General features: G+C 42.7%; 1 protein-coding gene across 3 annotated transcripts in view; it reads right to left on the reverse strand.

The window, feature by feature from the left end:
- ttyh2 (tweety family member 2) overlaps positions 1-19,970 on the reverse strand; it is a 115,557-nt gene that overhangs the window by 73,526 nt on the left and 22,061 nt on the right. For all 3 annotated transcript variants that reach the window (XM_036571928.1, XM_036571927.1, XM_036571930.1), the window contains exon 2: positions 2,370-2,545. In XM_036571928.1, the coding sequence (XP_036427821.1) occupies positions 2,370-2,545 (176 nt within the window). The remainder of the gene's footprint in view (positions 1-2,369; positions 2,546-19,970) is intronic.

Genomic DNA, 19,970 nt, shown 5'->3' on the forward strand with positions numbered 1-19,970 from the left:
TTATAACTAAGAAACAGGTACAGACTGTACAAGACTTCACACTTTATTCAGCTACAGTCTTTTTTATAAGTACCAACAATAATAATAACACAGTATAGTGGAGTTTGCACCACACACTAGAGGTCTGAACTCTGGCCGGACCTGCGGGACCCACCACAATATCTTGCGTCGCGGGACTAATTTTGAGTGGGACGCTTCACGCATGAGGAGAAATCATGCAAGTTAATAACCAACCTAAACAAAGCAGAACAATCACTGAATCATATAAATAAAGAATATAAAGTTCCCAACACACCTATCCTGGGAGTCGCTCTGTCTCTGAGAGTGTACCACCTCAGTCCATCAGAGACAGAGAGAGACAGAGAGAGAGACTGAGAGGTGGTGTGATGTGGAGCGAGACGGCCCGCGGTGACCTGCAGAGTCGACTCATTTATCAAACCACAGACAGATCAGAAACTCGATTAAACTCAGGGCACACACACAAACAATCTGCTGATCAGTACAGCTACAGACCACAGAGAGAGAGAGAGAGAGAGAGAGAGAGAGGGAAGGTGAGAGAGAGAGATGGAGAGGGAGGGAGAGAGAGAGAGAGAGAGAGAGAGGGAGGAAGGGAGGGAGAGAGAAAGAGAGAGAAGAGAGAGAGAGAGAGAGAGAGAGAGAGAGAGAGGGGGAAGGTGAGAGAGAGATGGAGAGAGAGGGATGGAGAGAGGGAGGGAGAGAGAAAGAGAGAGAGGAAGGGAGGGAGGGAAGGAGAAAGAAAGAGAGAGGAAGGGAGGGAGGGAGAGAGGGAGACAGAAAGAGAGAGAGGGAGGAAGGGAGGGAGAGGGAAAGAGAGAGGGAAGGTGAGAGAGAGAGAGAGAGAGAGAGAAAGAGGGAGAGAGAGGTAGGGAGAGAGAGAGAGAGGAAGGGAGAGAGAAAGGGAGGGAGGGAGAGAGAGGGAGAGAGGGAGACAGAAAGAGAGAGAGGGAGGAAGGGAGGGAGAGAGAAAGAGAGAGAGGCAAAGAGAGAGGGAGAGAGAGAGAGAGAGACCTGAGTCTCAGTGACCTACAACCAAATGATATCACTAACACCAATCAGCCTGACCACACGCCCGCCCAGAAAATCAGACCCAATCAGATTATCACCAAACAAATACATCAACAGCACAAGCTTCAGTGCTGTTCGGCCCTAAATCGAGATTATACTTTAGCACCGCACCTCACAGCAATTACAGACAGAAAACTGAGGAGAGTGCTGACCATGTACAGACTCAGTGAGCACAGCCTGGACATTGAAACTGGCCGGCGCAGACACACCTGGTTACCCAGAGAGGCCAGACTGTGCTCCCACTGTGAGCTCTCAGACAGAGCTGGTTACCCAGAGAGACCAGGCTGTGCTCTCACTGTGAGCTCTCAGTGGTGGAGACGGAGCTGCACTTCCTCACAGAGCTGCTCGAGATACGACTCCATTAGAAAGGAGTTCTATGGGAAGGTGAGCAGCGTCTGTCCTGAGTTTCAGCTCTGCAGTGACTCTGAGAAGCTGCCGTACGTGTTGGAGAGAAGAGCGAGCTGATCACACACGCAGCCAGATACGTGACCGCCTGTCACAACCTGAGGGACAACCAGTGAGAAACTGATATTGATTTTTATTGATTATTATATATTTATGAAATTTGTCTTGACTCTTTTATTTTTCTTTTCTTTTTGATTACTAATAACCCTGTAAATAGCGTATTTTCTAGTGTTCTATTATAATTTATTATATCATCTTTTTCTTATTTTTATGTGTTTCTTATTAACTGCTTTGGCAACAGTGTTTTTCATTACATTCATGCCAATAAAGCACTACTGAGAGAGAGAGAGAGAGAGAGAGGGAGGGAGAGAGGAAGGGTGGAAGGGAGGGAGGGAAGGAGAGAGAATTATTTTTTCTGTTTTGAAATGATTGGGTAATCTTTTAACCCTATTCAGCAGCTACTATAAATTATTCATCAGTTACTATGAATTATTCAGCAACTACTACTTAAATACCTACCATACGTTATTAAGTATCTACTATGATGTATTCAGTCATTTTTATGAATTGTTCATTATCTACTATGAATTATTAAGAATCTACTAAGAATGACTCACTGAAAACGTGAAGAGCTCCATTTCTCAGCTACAGAACGATGGTAGCAGTGTTTATGTCGGAGTAACTGACGGTAGTGATGTTAGCTCACTCAGCTCTGCTCCTCAGGTTAACACAGCTGTTAGTCCTAAGCTCCACTGTTAACGCACCGTTTTAAAACACCGCACACTCGTTTACGTGTTCCTAGACGTTCCCACCTCCACCAATCAACCTGCAGACTCCGTCCCAGAAACTCATCATGTACTGATTGATCGCTGACTCACCAGCTGAGCAGTCCAGCAGCCACGGCCGCCCAGGTGACACAGCAGGAGTTGGGCTTCTTCGTCTCCTCAGCTTCTTCATCCCTTTTGCAGCAGCACAGGCAGCTCAGATAAACCGCCAGAGCCAGCAGGTTCAACCCCAGACCAGCCGCCGCCACGCAGAACAGGAACATCAGAGACTGGCAGAGACGGAGACAGTCAGGACAAAATCAGTTACCAGTGATAACAATGAATAAAAATGTATCATATGAACATTATAGAGGCTTTTTAAATGAAACAGTAGAAGCCATATCGCCCCCTACACTTCCTGTAGTGTATTACAGTCTGTCAGAGTGACTGTGTGGATCATATGAACATTATAGAGGCTTTTTAAACGAAGCAGTAGAAGCCATATCGCCCCCTACACTTCCTGTAGTGTATTACAGTCTGTCAGAGTGACTGTGTGGATCATATGAACATTATAGAGGCTTTTTAAATGAAACAGTAGAAGCCATATCGCCCCCTACACTTCCTGTAGTGTATTACAGTCTGTCAGAGTGACTGTGTGGATCATATGAACATTATAAAGGCTTTTTAAATGAAACAGTAGAAGCCATATCGCCCCCTAGGCTTCCTGTAGCGTATTACAGTCTGTCAGAATGACTGTGTGGATCATATGAACATTATAAAGGCTTTTTAAATGAAACAGTAGAAGCCATATCGCCCCCTACGCTTCCTGTAGTGTATTACAGTCTGTCAGAGTGACTGTGTGGATCATATGAACATTATAGAGGCTTTTTAAACGAAACAGTAGAAGCCATATCGCCCCCTACACTTCCTGTAGTGTATTACAGTCTGTCAGAGTGACTGTGTGGATCATATGAACATTATAGAGGCTTTTTAAATGAAACAGTAGAAGCCATATCGCCCCCTACACTTCCTGTAGTGTATTACAGTCTGTCAGAGTGACTGTGTGGATCATATGAACATTATAGAGCTTTTTAAATGAAACAGTAGAAGCCATATCGCCCCCTACACTTCCTGTAGTGTATTGCACTCTGACTTTATTGTAAATTGTACAATACATTTACTGTAAAATACACTTTACTGTAAAGGTATAGTGTTCAAGCTGTGTCAGTTGTGCTGGATGTTCTTAATTTACATTCAGAAATGCATTTGTAAATACATTTTTATGCAAAAACGGTTTAAAAAAACAGCTAAAGCACAAACGTTGTTATCCTTCTATTAGATATTCCTCCTCTCTCCATGAAGCGCTGCTTAGTCGTTGGCGGCCCAAAGGCACAGCGCTTCCTCACTGGGTGGATTTGAGCCTGAGGCTCGTCTGTATGAGCAATTCATACAGTGAATATAGGTTTATTTTTCTGACAGGAACAGATTTCTCATTTTCTCATTTCCTGCTCCTGTAGCAAACTCATTATCTAGGACACAAAAAATATTTCAGATGAGTCACATGCTTCAGGTTTATGATAGGTGCTTTTACGTGTTTCTAAATGGAAAATGGAAAAACGTTTGCATGAATTTCTACATAAATATAAATGGATCAAAGTCAGAGCTGAATATACATTTGGGACTTTTAACTGATCTTGAATTTTACACTAAAATCCTTTTGCTCTGAGTGACCCTATTATCTTACCTTAATTATGTTTATTTTATTAAAACAAATGGACATACCAGAACAATCATAACACTACCAGAACTTTGTCAAATTGCTTCTGTGGGAATAAAACCTCATATCTCCAAAAAGGTAACTTTACAGGAGAAGGAAAAATATTCCTAAATTTTAATGGAAGTGAATGGAGAAATATTTATTTCCCCAAATAATTTTGGACAGTGTTTGTTGGTCTGTTCAGCAGGGGGAGGAGTCTGTGCACAGCAGAAGGAGGAGTCTGTGCACAGCAAGGGGAGGGGCCTATGCGCCGCCGGGGGAGGAGTCTGTCTACAGTGTTTACTTATGCAAAAGTGTGGGCACCCCTCCTCACACTTCTGCACATTTTAGTGCACAATTACTGACTATGTAATTGTTTAATTCATATAATTATTTATTATATGAATTTAACATATTTAGGGAAAAAACACAAAAGTTATGGCACAATTTAACTTTTATGTTTTATTTTTTCCACTATATTAATCTATTGTGCACTACAATTGGCAGAAAAGCACCGTTATTATTATTATTACATAATTTCACTTCAACAAAACACGTAATTTGCCCAGAGTTGCTGTATTTATTATTATATGATATATTATATTATAGTGTGTATTTCATTATATTTTTTACTTAAATTCACTTAGAAATTCAGCAAAATCGCATCAATGCTCTAATGTGGCTGGGAGTGCCACATTATTGTATTATATTATACTATATTATATTATATATTATATTATATTGTTATGTTATCTGGGTGGTGAGTTGAGCGTGAGACTGCAGGGTTGTTTAAGGTCCTGCAGTCTCCAGCAGTGGAGGAGCTGCAGCTATTTCAGTCTGTGGGTCTTAAATTGGGACGAGCAACGTGGCTTCCAGCCAGACGCTGAACTAGAGACGTTCTGAAGGAGCCTCACAGTCCACAGCCCTCACCCACACCAGGTTCTCCACCTCCCAGAACTCTGAGCTGCAGAAATCTGGGCGAGGACGGCGTGAGACCAGCACAGACAGCGAGATTTTACACCACATCAGTGCTTTCTGTAAATAACAGGATGATCAGATTCATTAAAACTCATACAGCTGATTTAGATTTAGTTTTTAGTTTATTTTAGTTGTTTTCTTGGTAAACTGTCACTCATTTGATATATATATATATATATATAATATATATATATATATACATATATATATATTGTTTTCTATTTTATCGTTTTCTATTTTTATATTTTACCCTACTCAGTTATTGTACTTATCATTATTATTACTGCTTAAAGTTAATCCTATTTGTCTCTAAGGACGATCACAGCACATACTAAACAACACTGTGATTGGTTAGAGGCTCATTTGCATACTGCAGCTCTCTATGATATCAGGATCGGTAAGGTCAGTATCATAATAACGATATAATAACAATGTATTAACGATGTATTGTTCAGCACTAACTAGGGCTGGGCGATAAAACGATAACAATAATTATCGTGATATAACTTTCCTAGATAGAACTATGAGAAATGTTGGATAAATAAACCACTCTCACACTTTCACGTTCAGCGACAGCCCTGGTGGCGTTTTTTACTGCAAGAAAAGCGACACTACTCTGTTGTCGCCAGGAGATGGCGTACTTCAGAGCTTTTCACATGATTAGAGAGGGAGGGGACGAGGAGTAAAATGAGTCGCCAAATATACTTTAGGAACGTGGCGTTATATATATTTCCTGTCTGAGTGGAGCGATCGGCGATCTGTTCTCCTGTGACCGAGTGTGAGTGACGAGATCAGTGGACTCACCTCTTTCCTTACATCCTAACAAGGTTTAGCAGCGTTAAATCACGTCTGCTCCTCTCAACTACAGCACTGTCACAGCGCTCAGTCATATTTTAGTATTAGAGCATTCACAAACAATGAAAGTGAAAGAAAGAAGTGGGTTCATGCTACAGCACTGATTTACAAGGAAGTAAACTGAGGATGCTGTACAGTGGTGTGAAAAAGTGTTTGCCCCCTTCCTGATTTCTTATTCTTTTGCATGTTTGTCACACTTAAATGTTTCAGATCACCAAACAAATTTAAATATTAGACAAAGATAACACAAGTAAACACAAAATGCAGTTCATAAATGAAGGTCTTTATTATTAAGGGAAAAAGAAATCCAAACCTACAGGGCCCTGTGTGAAAAACTGATTGCCACCCTGGGCAAAAATGGCCTGCATGGCAGAGTTCCACGACGAAAACCACTGCTGAGCAAAAAGAACATAAAGGCTCATCTCAGTTTTGCCAGAAAACATCTTGATGATCCCCAAGACTTTTGGGAGAATACTCTGTGGACTGACGAGACAAAAGTTGAACTTTTTGGAAGGTGTATGTCCCATTAAATCTGGTGTAGAAGCAACACAGCATTTCAGAAAAGGAACATCATACCAACAGTAAAATATGGTGGTGGTAGTGTGATGGTCTGGGGCTGTTTTGCTGCTTCAGGACCTGGAAGACTTGCTGTGGTAAATGGAACCATGAATTCTGCTCTCTACCAAAAAATCCTGAAGAAGAATGTCCGGCCATCTGCTCGTGACCTCAAGCTGAAGCGCACTTGGGTTCTGCATCAGGACGATGATCCAAAACACACCAGCAAGTCCACCTCTGAATGGTTTAAGAAAAACAAAATTTGACTTTGGAGTGGCCTAGTCAAAGTCCTGACCTGAATCCGATTGAGATGTGGCATGACCTTAAAAAGGCGGTTCATGCTCAGAAACCTTCCAATGTGGCTGAATTACAACAATTCTGCAAAGATGAGTGGCCAAAATTCCTCCACAGCGCTGTAAAAGACTCACTGCCAGTTATCACAAACGCTTGATTGCAGTAGTTGCTGCTAAGGGTGGCCCGACCAGTTATTAGGTTTAGGGGTGGCAATCACTTTTTCACACAGGGCCCTGTAGGTTTGGATTTCTTTTTCCCTTAATAATAAAGATCCTCATTTATAAACTGCATTCTGTGTTTACTTGTTATCTTTGTCTAATATTTAAATTTGTTTGATGATCTGAAACATTTAAAAGTGACAAACATGCAAAAGAATAAGAAATCAGGAAGGGGGCAAACACTTTTTCACACCACTGTATGTATGTGTGGCATTGAGTGGGAGAACGTTAGCGTCCCAGGCCAGCTGTTTTTAGCAGCTGGCTGACTTGAAGCAGCTCTGTCACTCACACAACACAGAGAACTGATGTTACTGTAGATCAAACAAGACACAAAAGCACTGATTTCAGTTTAAACGTACCTAAAAGTCGGACTCTGTTTGTCTGGTGTTGATATACTGCAGTTCACCCCTCAAACTACTATAGAGAAACCCAGTCGTCTGCTAGCTGCTGTCTGAATACTGTGATACGCTCCGATATAGATGTGGTAGGAGTGACCGCAGTGAGGCGGTGTGGTCCATCACTGACCTACCAAACCAGCTAGTGTTTGCTGTTCGTACTAAACTGACGTTGTTGAGAAACTAAAAGGTTTAGCACTGTTTTTGGCCGCTTGTTTAGCATTTGTAGCGGGGTAGCCGAGCGCTCGACACCAGACCGCTAAAATAATCTGCTTTCTTTCTTAAATTATGACTATTACAAAATAGCCGTGCTTTTCCAGCTGATAAAAACAGCCAATCAGACACTTTCGCCCACTCTCCCGTGACAGATTCGTGAAATGTTCCACTGTTTGATGAGTGTCTGTCGTGTTCTGGCCATAAAGGATAGTTTAAAACAGCAACTGACCACCCAGGAGCAAAAATCAGCCTTCAAACTTGAAAGAAGTAATGCTTTGATATGTATCAATATCGACCGATATGAATTTTGTTTAGCGTGATAACGGTTTTGGTCGTGTCGCCCAGCTCTAGCAGTAACGCAAACCTGCCGACCTCCTGCCTTCCTGTGATCGCAGAATGAGGCGAAGGACAGAAATAGAACTCGGCACACATCACACTTCCTCTCCGCTCGTTTCCTTTGTTCTCTCTGCCCTTCTTTCTCTCTCTCCTCCGTCCCTGCTCTCTTTGCGTCTTTGCATTTCTTTCACTTTCTCTCCTCTCCTCTCCTCTGTCTCTCCCTCCCTCTCTCTTTTCCCTTCTCCATCTCCCGTCTCTCTCCCCTTCCCCTCCTCTCTTCTTTCTCTGTCCCTCACTCCCTCCATTTTCCTTTTCTCCCTTTCTTTCTCTCCTCCCTTTCTGTTCTTTTTTATCTTTCTCATCTCTCGCTCCCACTAACTCTCAACTCCTTTTCTCTCGCTCTCATTTTCTTCTCCATTTTCAGCGTCTTCATCTCCAACTCCTTTTCATCTCGTCTCTCTTTGCCCTCTCTGTCTTCCCTCCCTCCTGCCTTCTCTTTCCCATCTTCCTTCTCTCTCTCACTCCCTCTTTTTCTTCTCCTCCATTTTTCACTCCCACTAACTCTCCGTCTTTCTCCCCTCTGTCCTTGTTCATTCGCTCTGAATCCTTCTGTTATTTCCTTCTATCTCCAGTTGCTTCATCTTATTTCCTTACTTCCGTCTGTCCTCTTCTTTCTCTCCGTCTCTCGCTCCCTCTATCACTTTTCCTTCCCTGTATCCCCTCTCTCTCTCTCTCCATCTCCCCATCTCTAACTCCTCCTTTCTATCTCATCTCTCCCTCCTTTTTTCTTTTCCTTCCATCTATCTCATCTTTGTCTCCCTCGCTCTTTCCGTTTTCTCCCTTACTTTTTCCTTCTCTGTATCCTGTTTTTCTCTCTCCCTCTTTTCTCTCCGTTTTCCGCTCTTTTCTTTCCGTCTCTCACTCCCTCTACCACTTTTCCTTCTCTGTCTCTCCTCTCTCTCTCCCCCCATCTCCCCATCTCTAACTCCCTCTTTCTCTCTCATCTCTCCTTCCTTATTTCTTTTCCTTCCATCTATCTCATCTCTTTCTCTCCCTTCCCCCCTCTTTCCGTTTTCTAGCTTTCTCTTTTCCTTCTCTGTATCCTGTTTTTCCTCTCTGTTTCTCTTTTTTCCTTCTGTCTCCTCGGTCCCTCTCTCTCTCTCTCTCTCTCTCTCTCTCTCTCTCTTTCTCTCTCTCCCTCTCGCCCTCTATTTCCCCTCTTCTCTCTGTCCTACATTCTGCCCCCTTTATCCTGAGGAACTGTTCTGTAACTGGTTTAAAGTGTAGAGCGGTTCTCTGGCTGAGCACACTCTTAAAAACGATGGTTCTTCAAGGCTTCTTTACTAACAACAATGGTTCTATATCGAACCATGAACACTCAAAGAACCCTTTGCATGCTTAAATGGTTCTTTGCATGGTGGAATGGCTGTTCAGATTGATGGAGAATGTGCTGTATATGGTTCCATATAGCACCAAAAGGGTTCTGCTATTGTTATCATGTCAAGCAACAGCAGTACCTTTTTGGTGCTATATGGAACCATATACAGCACATTCTCCATCAATCTGAACAACGGTTCCACCATGTAAAGAACCATTTAAGCACATAGATGGATATTTGAGTGCTCATGGTTCTATTCAGAACCACTGTTCTTTCTAAAGAACCCATAAAGAACCATCTTTAAGAGTGTATGAAAGTGGAGCTGTTCAGTAATCTCCAACAGACTTGATTACATATTAGATATAGCTGAGCTGGTGCTGATGTAGATTCAGTGAAACACACACTAACATAAGATCTGAGCAGGAGGACAGGACTAGGATTAGGGCTTAAGGGGTTAAACCGGTTTAAGTGAGAGGATTTAAAACAGCTGATCCTCCATACAGCTTTAATAAGACTAACAATACGGCCACCTCTGCACACAACAGGACCTTTCACAGCCCCTCTAACGCTAATCTAATCACGGCAGAGCCGCAGAGTCTGAAACATCTCAGCAACGTGTTCGTGGTATGAGCAGTGAGGAATCCTCAGGACCTCCCAGACCAGTGTTTCTCAACCTTTTCCACCTCCAGGCTCAGGCACTACAACACATGAGGCCACCTGAGAATAATAATACTAATAATAATAATAAAATTAGTCTAAAAAATTAGACGTTTCTCGACGTTTCTATTAATATCTCTGCAATAATCCAGCACAGAAATCCAGTTCAACCATTCCCTGAATCTGTAGAGTTGTCATTTCTGTTCTATCTTATCACGAGATCATACGAGACTCACATCCGGAGTTATGAGCCTATGAAGAGGGGCTGAGATACACGTCATCTGCCTCTCACCGTGTGGAACTGGTGGATTCGTGTGTCCGTCTACATTCTGTGTGAAACTGACCAGTGGACACTCAGGAAATCACTAAGGACTGACCATCATGCCGGAAACCCTTCATTCTCCATTCAGTCCACATCGGAGACTCATGTGAAATGCAGAGAGTTTACAGCTGCTGAAGTTGCCATGACTATTTAATTCATACACTCTACTACTTTTGTGAGCCTGAGACTTTCATAAACCCATTTCGAGCACAAAACCAACCCGTCCACATGAGTAAAGCTGTTTTCACAAGAGATATTAATCATTTCTAAAAACAGATTTAATTTTTCAGCTTTTAGGCCCAATTATCTCCGTACACGGTGCTCCAGGTCAAAAGAGCCTCATTACAGAGAGAGCAGGGATTGTTCTGAACATTCTGATAAATAATATGAGGGTAGCATGTTGTGTGCAAGAGCCTTTAAAGGGGGATTTTATGCAAAAATGAAGAAAACGCCCTCAGACCCCAGAGTCAACGTTAGACTGTATAAATGTGTTCATTAACTGAATACTGAATGAGGAGAGAACAGCAGTGACCTGTTTTCCCCTGTTATCTAATCTTATTTCAGAATAAGATTTTATTTTTTCTGTTTAAATGCACTGTTGAGATCACGGTGAAATGCTGGGGGTCCAGGACTTCCTAATTAACCTCTTTGACCCCCTGAATAACTCAAACTCAAAAATTTGGGGGTCCCTGAACATAAACTTATGATGTTATGCTGTCATTGTTCAGCTGTTTTACTTATAACCAGTGAGCCAGTGAGTAAGAGAAAGAAAGAGAAAGAAAGGGAAAGAAGGAGAAGAAAGAGAAAGGGAGAGAGAGTGAGAAAGGGAAAGAAAGAGAAGAGAGTGAGAAAGGGATAGAAAGAGAGAAAGAGTGAGAAAGGGAAAGAAAGAGAACAAAGAGTGAGAAAGGGAAAGAAAGAGAATGAGAAAGGGAAAGAGTGAGAGAAAGGGAAAGAGTGAGAGAAAGGGAAAGAAAGAAGAAAGTGAGAAAATGAAAGAAAGAGTGAGAAAGGGAAAGAGTGAGAGAAAGAGAGTGAGAAAGGGAAAGAAAGAGAAAAAAATGAGAAAGGGAAAGAGAGAAAGAGTGAGAAAGGGAAAGAAAGAGAAGAGAGTGAGAAAGGGAAAGAAAGAGAAGAAAGAGTGAGAAAGGGAAAAAAGAGAAGAAAATGAGAAAGGGAAAGAAAGAGAATGAGAAAGGGAAAGAGTGAAAGAAAGGGAAAGAAAGAAAAAAGTGAGAAAGAGAAAGAAAGAGTGAGAAAGGGAAAGAGTGAGAGAAAGAGAGTGAGAAAGGGAAAGAAAGAGAAAGAGTGAGAAAGGGAAAGAAAGAGAAAGAGAGTGAGAAAGGGAAAGAAAGAGAAGAAAGAGTGAGAAACAGGCAAAGAAAGAGAGAAAGAGAATGAGAAAGGGAAAGGGTGAGAGAAAGGGAAAGAGAGAAAGAGAGTGAGAAAGAGAAAGAAAGAGAGAGTGAGAAAGGGAAAGAAAGAGAACCGATTGAGAAACACAAAGAAAGAGAGAAAGAGAATGAGAAAGCGAAAGAAAGAGAGAAAGAGAGTGAGAAACACAAAGAAAGAGAGAGAGTGAGAAAGGGAAAGAAAGAAGAAAGAGAGTGAGAAAGGGAAAGAAAGAGAGAAAGAGAATGAGAAAGGGAAAGAAAGAGAGAAAGAGTGAGAAAGAGAAAGAAAGAGAAGAAAGAGTGAGACAGGCAAAGAAAGAGAGAAAGAGAATGAGAAAGGGAAAGGGTGAGAGAAAGGGAAAGAGAGAAAGAGAGTGAGAAAGAGAAAGAAAGAGAGAGTGAGAAAGGGAAAGAAAGAGAACCGATTGAGAAACACAAAGAAAGAGAGAAAGAGAATGAGAAAGCGAAAGAAAGAGAGAAAGAGAGTGAGAAACGCAAAGAAAGAGAGAGAGTGAGAAAGGGAAAGAAAGAAGAAAGAGAGTGAGAAAGGGAAAGAGAGAAAGAGAGTGAGAAAGGGAAAGAAAGAGAGAACTGTTGAGTATATGTGAATAAATCTTCAATCGGTGAAATTTACAGGTGTTCAATTATTAATGTTCAATTATTACAGTGTCACACTGAGCTGGTCATCAGGAGGTCAGACACACACTCAGACACTCACACACACACACACACACACACACACACACACACACACACACACACACAGACACACACACACTCACACACTCACACACTCACTCTCACACACACAGACACTCACACACTCACTCACACACACACACACACACACAGACACTCACACACACTCACACAGACACACACACACACACACACACACTCACACACACACACTCACACAGACACTCACACACACACACTCACACACACTCACACACACACACACTCACACACACACTCACTCTCACACACACACACTCACACACACACACACACACACACACACTCACACACACACACACACACACACACACACACACACACACACACTCACACACCACACACACTCACACACACACACACACACTCACACTCACACACACACACTCACACACACACACACACACCACACACTCACTCACACACACGACACTCACACACACTCACACACACACACACACACACACACTCACACACACACACACACACACACACACACACACTCACACTCACACACACACACACACACTCACACACACACACACTCACTCTCACACACACACTCACACACACACACACTCACAGACACTCACACACTCACACACACACACACACACACTCACACACACACAGACACACACACACACAGACACACACACACACAGACACTCACACACTCACACTTACACTCACACACACACACACTTACACTCACACACTCACACACACACTTACACTCACACACACACACACTTACACTCACACACACACACACACACTCACACACACACTCACACACACACACACACACCTCACACACACACACACACTTACACTCACAGACACACACACACACACACACACACACACACACACACACACACACTCACGCACACCCACACACACACTCACAAAATCACACACACACAGAGGTTTCCAGGTTGCTCTCCACCACTGATCTCTCTACTGGTTTAATAGAGCTTAATTGAGGTTTAATATCTTCAATTCATACTGTCCTCCCTCTCTCTCCCTTCTTTTTCTCTCCATCTTATTTTTCCTTCCTCCCTCCCCTTCTCTCCATTTTTTACCCCCACTCTCCCCTCTTTTTCCTCTCTCCTCTGTCTTTTCTCTCACCTCCCTCACTGTCTGCCTCTGACTTATTTCTCTCTTTCTTGTCACCCCCTCATTTTTCCTCTCTCTCTCTATTCACACACATCTATATATATTTATACACACCTCTTCTCTTTCTCTCATTTTTTCCTCCCACTCTCACCTTTCACTCTCCTATCTTTTTCCTCTCGCCCTTTTACCTCGGTCTCTCTTTTTCCTCACTCTCTTTCTGTCTCTCTCTCCCACACTCCTCATCTTTTTAAGCAGTCTTCCTCTTCTTCTTTTTCCTTTCACTCCTACTACTCTGTCTGTCTCTACCTTAATAATCTCACTCTCTCTCGCTCTCCATTTCTCTTTCTCATTGTCTCCTCTCTTTATCTTTGTCTCTCTGTCTTTCCCCACCGTCCTCTTGCTCTCTCCTCTCCTTCACGTCCTCTCTCTCCTCTTTGTCTCAACTTTCTCTCTCTCCTTGCCTCATCTCTCCCTCTCATCTCTCCCTCCATCTCTCTGTTCTGTAACAGGGTCAGATGTTCTTTAATTCAGTCTGTTATAATCCCTCTTTTTTTGCTCGTCCCAGGACCTCTCCACAAGGGCACCCGGCAACCTGCAGGTTGCCATAGCGATGGCCTGTGTGGTGTGAGAGAGCGAGAGACCAAGTGAGAGAGCGAGCGGGAGAGAGAGAGAGAGAGAGAGAGAGAGAGAGAGAGAGAGAGAGAGAGAGAGAGACAGGGAGCACTTTCTTTGTCTTGTCACCCCCCCAACCTCCCATCTCCATGACAACCGTTTACCCCTCATTCTGATTGGGACCTACACGTCAATAATGTCTAATAATTCCCCACGGGACCCCCCCGGGCAGTCTGCTCTCCCCTCCCCCATCACCATCCTCCTTCCACACACCCCCCCCCCCTAATGAAAATTCAACACTAACACAGTCAGAGAGAGAAACACAGAGGGGGAGAGATGCAAAAAGTGGGGAGAGAGAGGGGGGGAGAGATACAGAAAAAGGAGAGAGAGAGAAGGAGAGAGAGGGAACAAGAGATAGACATAGATAAAGAAAAAGGAGAGAGTGGGAGAGAGAGTGAGAGAGAGAGAGAGAGAGAGAGAGATGCAAAAAGTTGGGAAAGAGAGAGAGAAATACAGAAAAGGAGAGAGTGTGTGAGAGAGACAGAGACAGAGAGAGAGAGAGAGAAATGCAAAAAGGAAAGAGATGCAAAAATCAAAAATGGGGAGAGAACGGGAGAGAGACAGAGATAAAAAAAAAGGAGAGATCAAGAAAAAGGAAAGAGAGAGACAGAGAGAGAGAGAGAGAGAGAGAGAGAGAATGGGAGAGAGACAGAGATCAAGAAAAAAGAGAGAGAGACAGAGAGAGAGAGAGAATGGGAGAGAGACAGAGATGAAGAAGAAGGAGAGAGTGGGAGAGAGAGAAAGAGAGAGGGAGAGAGAGGGAGAGAGAGAGAGAGAGAGGGAGAGAGAGAGGAAGAGACAGAGAGAGCGAAACAAAGTGCTTTGCTTTTAAATAGAAACAAATCTTCCTTTGGGGTTAAATGTGAGCAAATAAGACAAATGTGCTTAACTGTGATTATTTTAGTCGTTTGAAAAGCCTAATTAAGACGAAAAATAACTCTCCCACAACTGAGCTCTTCCTCTGCCTCAGTCACAAGTAAAGACTTCTCCGTCCTGCTGGCTGAGCTGTGTTCTGGAGAACGTTTGACAGACGGCCCATCACGGCTCCTCTACTGAGCTGGAGGGGTCAACATGCAACAAGACACAACAAAACTCTTAAAGTTTGGTAAATAACTACATTTAAACCCCCCCTTAACTCCAATTGTAGTCCATGTTTGGTGTCTGAAGTTACAATAATAATGCAGCTAACAATGGACGCTTATAGCCCACCAGCTAGCATGGGGCTCATTCAACTCATGAGATGATTATGTACACGTTCAGGCGCTGAAGAGTCTCGTCTGTTAAAGCAAAAAATGAAAATAAAAATAAAAAAATGAATAAAACAACAAAGATGTGAACTCTAGAATGTTCTACTCCATTCACACTGGTTCATTTGGCTTTGAGAATATTGGTGCTTGGAGGAGAAACACTTTGCAAGTGTTTGGTGGAGAATGTTTGGTGTTTAGTGGGGAATTATAACTTGGTGAATGCTTGTATTTATTGGAAAATGGTGATGTTTGGTAGAGAATAGAGCTACTTAGTGTAGAATCATGAGGTTTTGTGGATAATGTTGATGTTTGGTGGAGAACGGTGGTGTCTGGTGGAGTTTGGTGGAGAACGTCAGTGTTTGATGGGGAACACCAGCGTTTGGTGGACAATTATGGAGTCTGGTAAAGAATGGTGCTACTTGGTGTAGAATAATCATGTTTTGTGGATAATGATGTTTGGTGGAGTTTGGTAGTGTTTGGTGGAGTGTGGTGAAGAACGTCAGTGTTTGGTGAGGAACGTCAGTGTTTGGTGGGGATCATCAGCGTTTGGTGGACAATAATGGTGTTTGGTGGAGAATGATGTTTTATAAATAATGATGTTTGATGAAGTTTGGTGGAGAATACTGGTGTTTGGTGGAGAATGGTGAAGAGCATCAGTGTTTGGTGGAGAATTATGGTGTTTGGTAAAGAATGGTGCTACTTGGTGTAGAATAATCATGTTTTGTGGATAATGTTGATGTTTGGTGAAGAAACGGTGGCGTTTAGAGGAGTTTGGTGGAGAATGTCAGCGTTTGGGGAGAATGTCAGCGTTTGGTGGGGAATATCGGCATTGGTGAGGGATGATGGCGTTTGGTGAAGAACGGCGTGTTCTGTGGATAATACTGGTGTTTGGGAAACAGTGGTGTCTGGTGGGAAATGAAGGTGTTTGTTGGAGAATGGTGCTGCTTGGTGGAGAATGATTGTACATTGTGGATAACGTTGGTGTTCGATGCAGAATGGTGGTGTTTGGTGGAGGTAACTGTGATGTGGAATGGTGGTGTTTAGTGTGGAACTATAGTGCTTGGTGAAGTATGATGGTGTTTGGTGGAGAATGTTGGTACTTCATAGAGAAGGCTGGTGCTTGGTGATGTCTGATGGTGCTTCACAAAGAATGATGGTGTTTGGTGGAGACTGGTGGTGTTTAATGGGCAATTACACTGCTTGGTGGAGAACGATGGTGTTTGGTGGAGAATATCAGTGGTGTCTGCACAAACTGAGAGCATCTGAGCAAATAACCAAATATTATTCACCTCTGCAAGAAACATACACCACACGCCTGGCTGCCTAAAGCCCTGTGTGCAAGCTAATTTGTTTTGCACAAGCAAAAAACAAGTTAGAACAACGTTCCTGCTTCGGTCACTGACAAAGACTCGATCAGGAAGGTTTCAAACGAAAAATGCAATCAAGTTTAGACAACATACTGAACTGTGGGAGGTCTCAGTGGTCACAACTGCACTCAGAGCCAACAGCAAAAGATACGGTCAACAACATCCCAAATCTCCAATTAAACATACAAAAAACTGACGGCATTCCAAACAGAAAGACTGCACTGGAATTGCATTCCACACAAGAGAAGATCACCATTCATCTAGAACACAGCAAGTCTGGTCTGGCACTGAAAACTCATTCATGCCATCTATTCCAAGGAAAGTGGGTCGGGCTCTAGATTCTAGATACTATGCAGATACATGAAAATAAGATCAAAAACAGTGTTAAAAAAATCAGAAGTTGTTTTTTTTTTAAACGTTTCATCAAATCAAATGATGGTACTGTCAAATGACTGGTTTGGCAAATAATCAAATTTGCACGATTTTCCACTTAACCCAGATGTCGTCGCTCAGCCAAGACATGTTTGGTGTCCAAATTCTTCTTCTTTCATTCAGCACTGGAGCTACGAGGCTCACGTTAACACTAGAAGTCAAAAGTCCCCCAAATCTTTTCCGTAAAAACATCCCCAAGAATTCTCTCAACCCACTCAAACCGAATCCAGGTCTTCATTAAGGTGGTGGGGACTTCTTGATGTGGTATAGGACAAAATAAAAATGAGCAAAACGTCACCATGTAGCTGAACGCAGTGGTCAGATAACAGATGTTGTGCCGAAATTTGACCCCCACTGCATGCAATATTTTTTGCTTATTTTAAATGTTCACAATAAATCTTACTGTATGGAGCCGTGCCTGTATAAATAAAAATAATGCGTGGCCACGCCATATTAACACATGGAAACAAGATCCTAATGCATGGGCACAATTTAGTAAGGCATGGGAATGAGATAATTAAGTTATGGCCATGAGCTTGACAAGGCAAGGGAACGAGATCATGCCTTATTAAGCTGTGGTCAAGGCTTAAATGTCTTATTGCCTACTAAGTCATGGACACGCATTAGGATCTCATTCCCACGCTTTACTAAGTCGTGGCCACGCATTATTTTTATATATATGGGATGTCGCCAGCAGAGCTCCATACTAGTGTGTCCTGAGCCGCATCTAGAAGTCTGTTGCCAACTTGTTGCATGCTCTTAATGAAGACCTGGAAACGCTTTGAGAGGGTTGAGAAAAGTTTTAGGGATGTTTTCACAGAAAAGATTTGGGTGACTATTGACTTGAAGTGTTTGTAAGCGATGTCTTTGCTGATTGACCACATCTGGGATGGAAAACTGCATAGAGTTGGTTTTTCGCCTTGAGTCGTCTTCAAAAATAGCTTACGATCCGTTCCTTTAGAGCGGTTGTTTTCTTAAAACTTAAGTTAAACACTTTTTCTGTATTTTCCTTTTTGGCTCCCAGTCACAACCTCTGAAGTATTCGCTAAATGCTGCAGCCCACCACCTCCCCTTCAGTCCTCTCAGTCTGAGTGTAAGGTCCCAGAGGGTCTGACCGAGTTTATCTGGGTCTTAGACTGTGTCCCCTCTGCATTAACATCAAACCACAACCACCGCATTATTACGCCTGGAGCTGCAAACTAGCTACAGTGCAAAAAATGAAAGTAAAAATGCAAATTCAGGAATGAAGCTGTTTTATGAGGCGCTCTCTGCCCTCTGCGATTACAGAGCTCTTATGATTCACTGCATGTCACCCTGGACAGCCAGTAACCCCTCAGATCAGCTCTGTATCTTATGTGCTGCAGTCAGATTATATGATACAGATTCTCTGACCGTTTGGCTACAATGCAGGAAAATACCCACATTCCACTCGGGTCATCCATCAGCTCTGCCCACGTGCAGGCCGAGATGTTGTGCTTCATTCCATGCTGTTCGTCGTTGGTGGGTGTTGTTGGGTGTTTCTCCTATTTGAGGATTTTTAGCCATGCAGCCCTCCTATTGGTGGGTTTTTAGTCCCATGCCATGGTCTTATTTAGTGCCATGTTTTTCACCTATTGGTGGATTTTTAGCCGTGTTGCTCTATTGGAGAACTTTTAACTGTGCTATTCTAGTATTGGTGGATTTCTAGCTGTGCCACTCTGCTGCAGGTTGATTTTTAGTCCTATGCTGTTCTAGTAGTGGCTTTTTAGCTCCACGTTGGTCACCTATTGGTGGTTTTCTACCACAGCATTTTGTGTTGGTGGATTTCTTGCCATGCCACTCTCCTAATGGAGGATTTATAGCTGTGTTTTCTCCTGTTGGTGGATTTTTAGCCACGTTGCTCTCCTATTGGAGAAATTTTAGCCATGCTGTTCTAAAATTGGTGGATTTCCAGCCGTGCCACTCTCTTATTGGAGGATTTACAGCCGTGTCGTTCTCCTGTTGGAGGTTTTATAGCTGTTTCATTCTCCTATTGGTGGATTTTTAGCCATGACGGTAAACAGATCCAAAACTACTACAGTAGTCTCTTTCAAACAGTAACAACCGACCATCGGTTTCTGTTATAGTAAAACTACAATTAAGTGCTCCAGCATCACTGATTTTAACTCGCCACCAAAGAATTCTTACACAGTTAGAGGTGGGCGATATGGCAAAATGTAATATCACGATACTTCTTTTACTCGATATGTCATAATATTTAATCTAATTAAATGGACTAATTATGCTCTCTTTTTACTCAAACATGCAGTTGCTAAGTAATGTTTAAGTACTGACAGTGTCCATGATATGCTCAGAAAAGCTTACTACGACCTACTGTGATGTTATTTGTCATGACAACGATATTGTCATGTAGCCCAGCTCACAATCTTGGGATTTTTTGAGACCTGTTTTTTTTGCAAAGCTGCAAACGCCTCACCTCCGAGGGGGAACAGTGATGGTGAGGGTCCTGTTCAGGAAGAAAAGATGATATGATAGAGGAAGAAGGAAAAACCTCTCTCAGCAGCAGAGCAGTGAAAATCAGAGTGCACTCAGGTGAACAGAGAGAGAGAGAAAGAAACAAAATGATAGAAAGACAGTGACAAAATGAACATGGGCTTTTTCGCACCTGAAAGTCCTGACCAAGGTCCGAACCGAACTTCCACACCTGCTATTTTGGTTCGGACCAAACTGAAAAGTCTGAACGTCCAAATAAGGTAGGTGTGAAAAACACCCCAAGACATTATTTCAATGTAAATAAGTAATTA

The sequence above is a fragment of the Colossoma macropomum genome, unplaced genomic scaffold (assembly GCF_904425465.1).
Source record: "Colossoma macropomum unplaced genomic scaffold, Colossoma_macropomum, whole genome shotgun sequence".
Taxonomy (NCBI): Eukaryota; Metazoa; Chordata; class Actinopteri; order Characiformes; family Serrasalmidae; genus Colossoma; species Colossoma macropomum.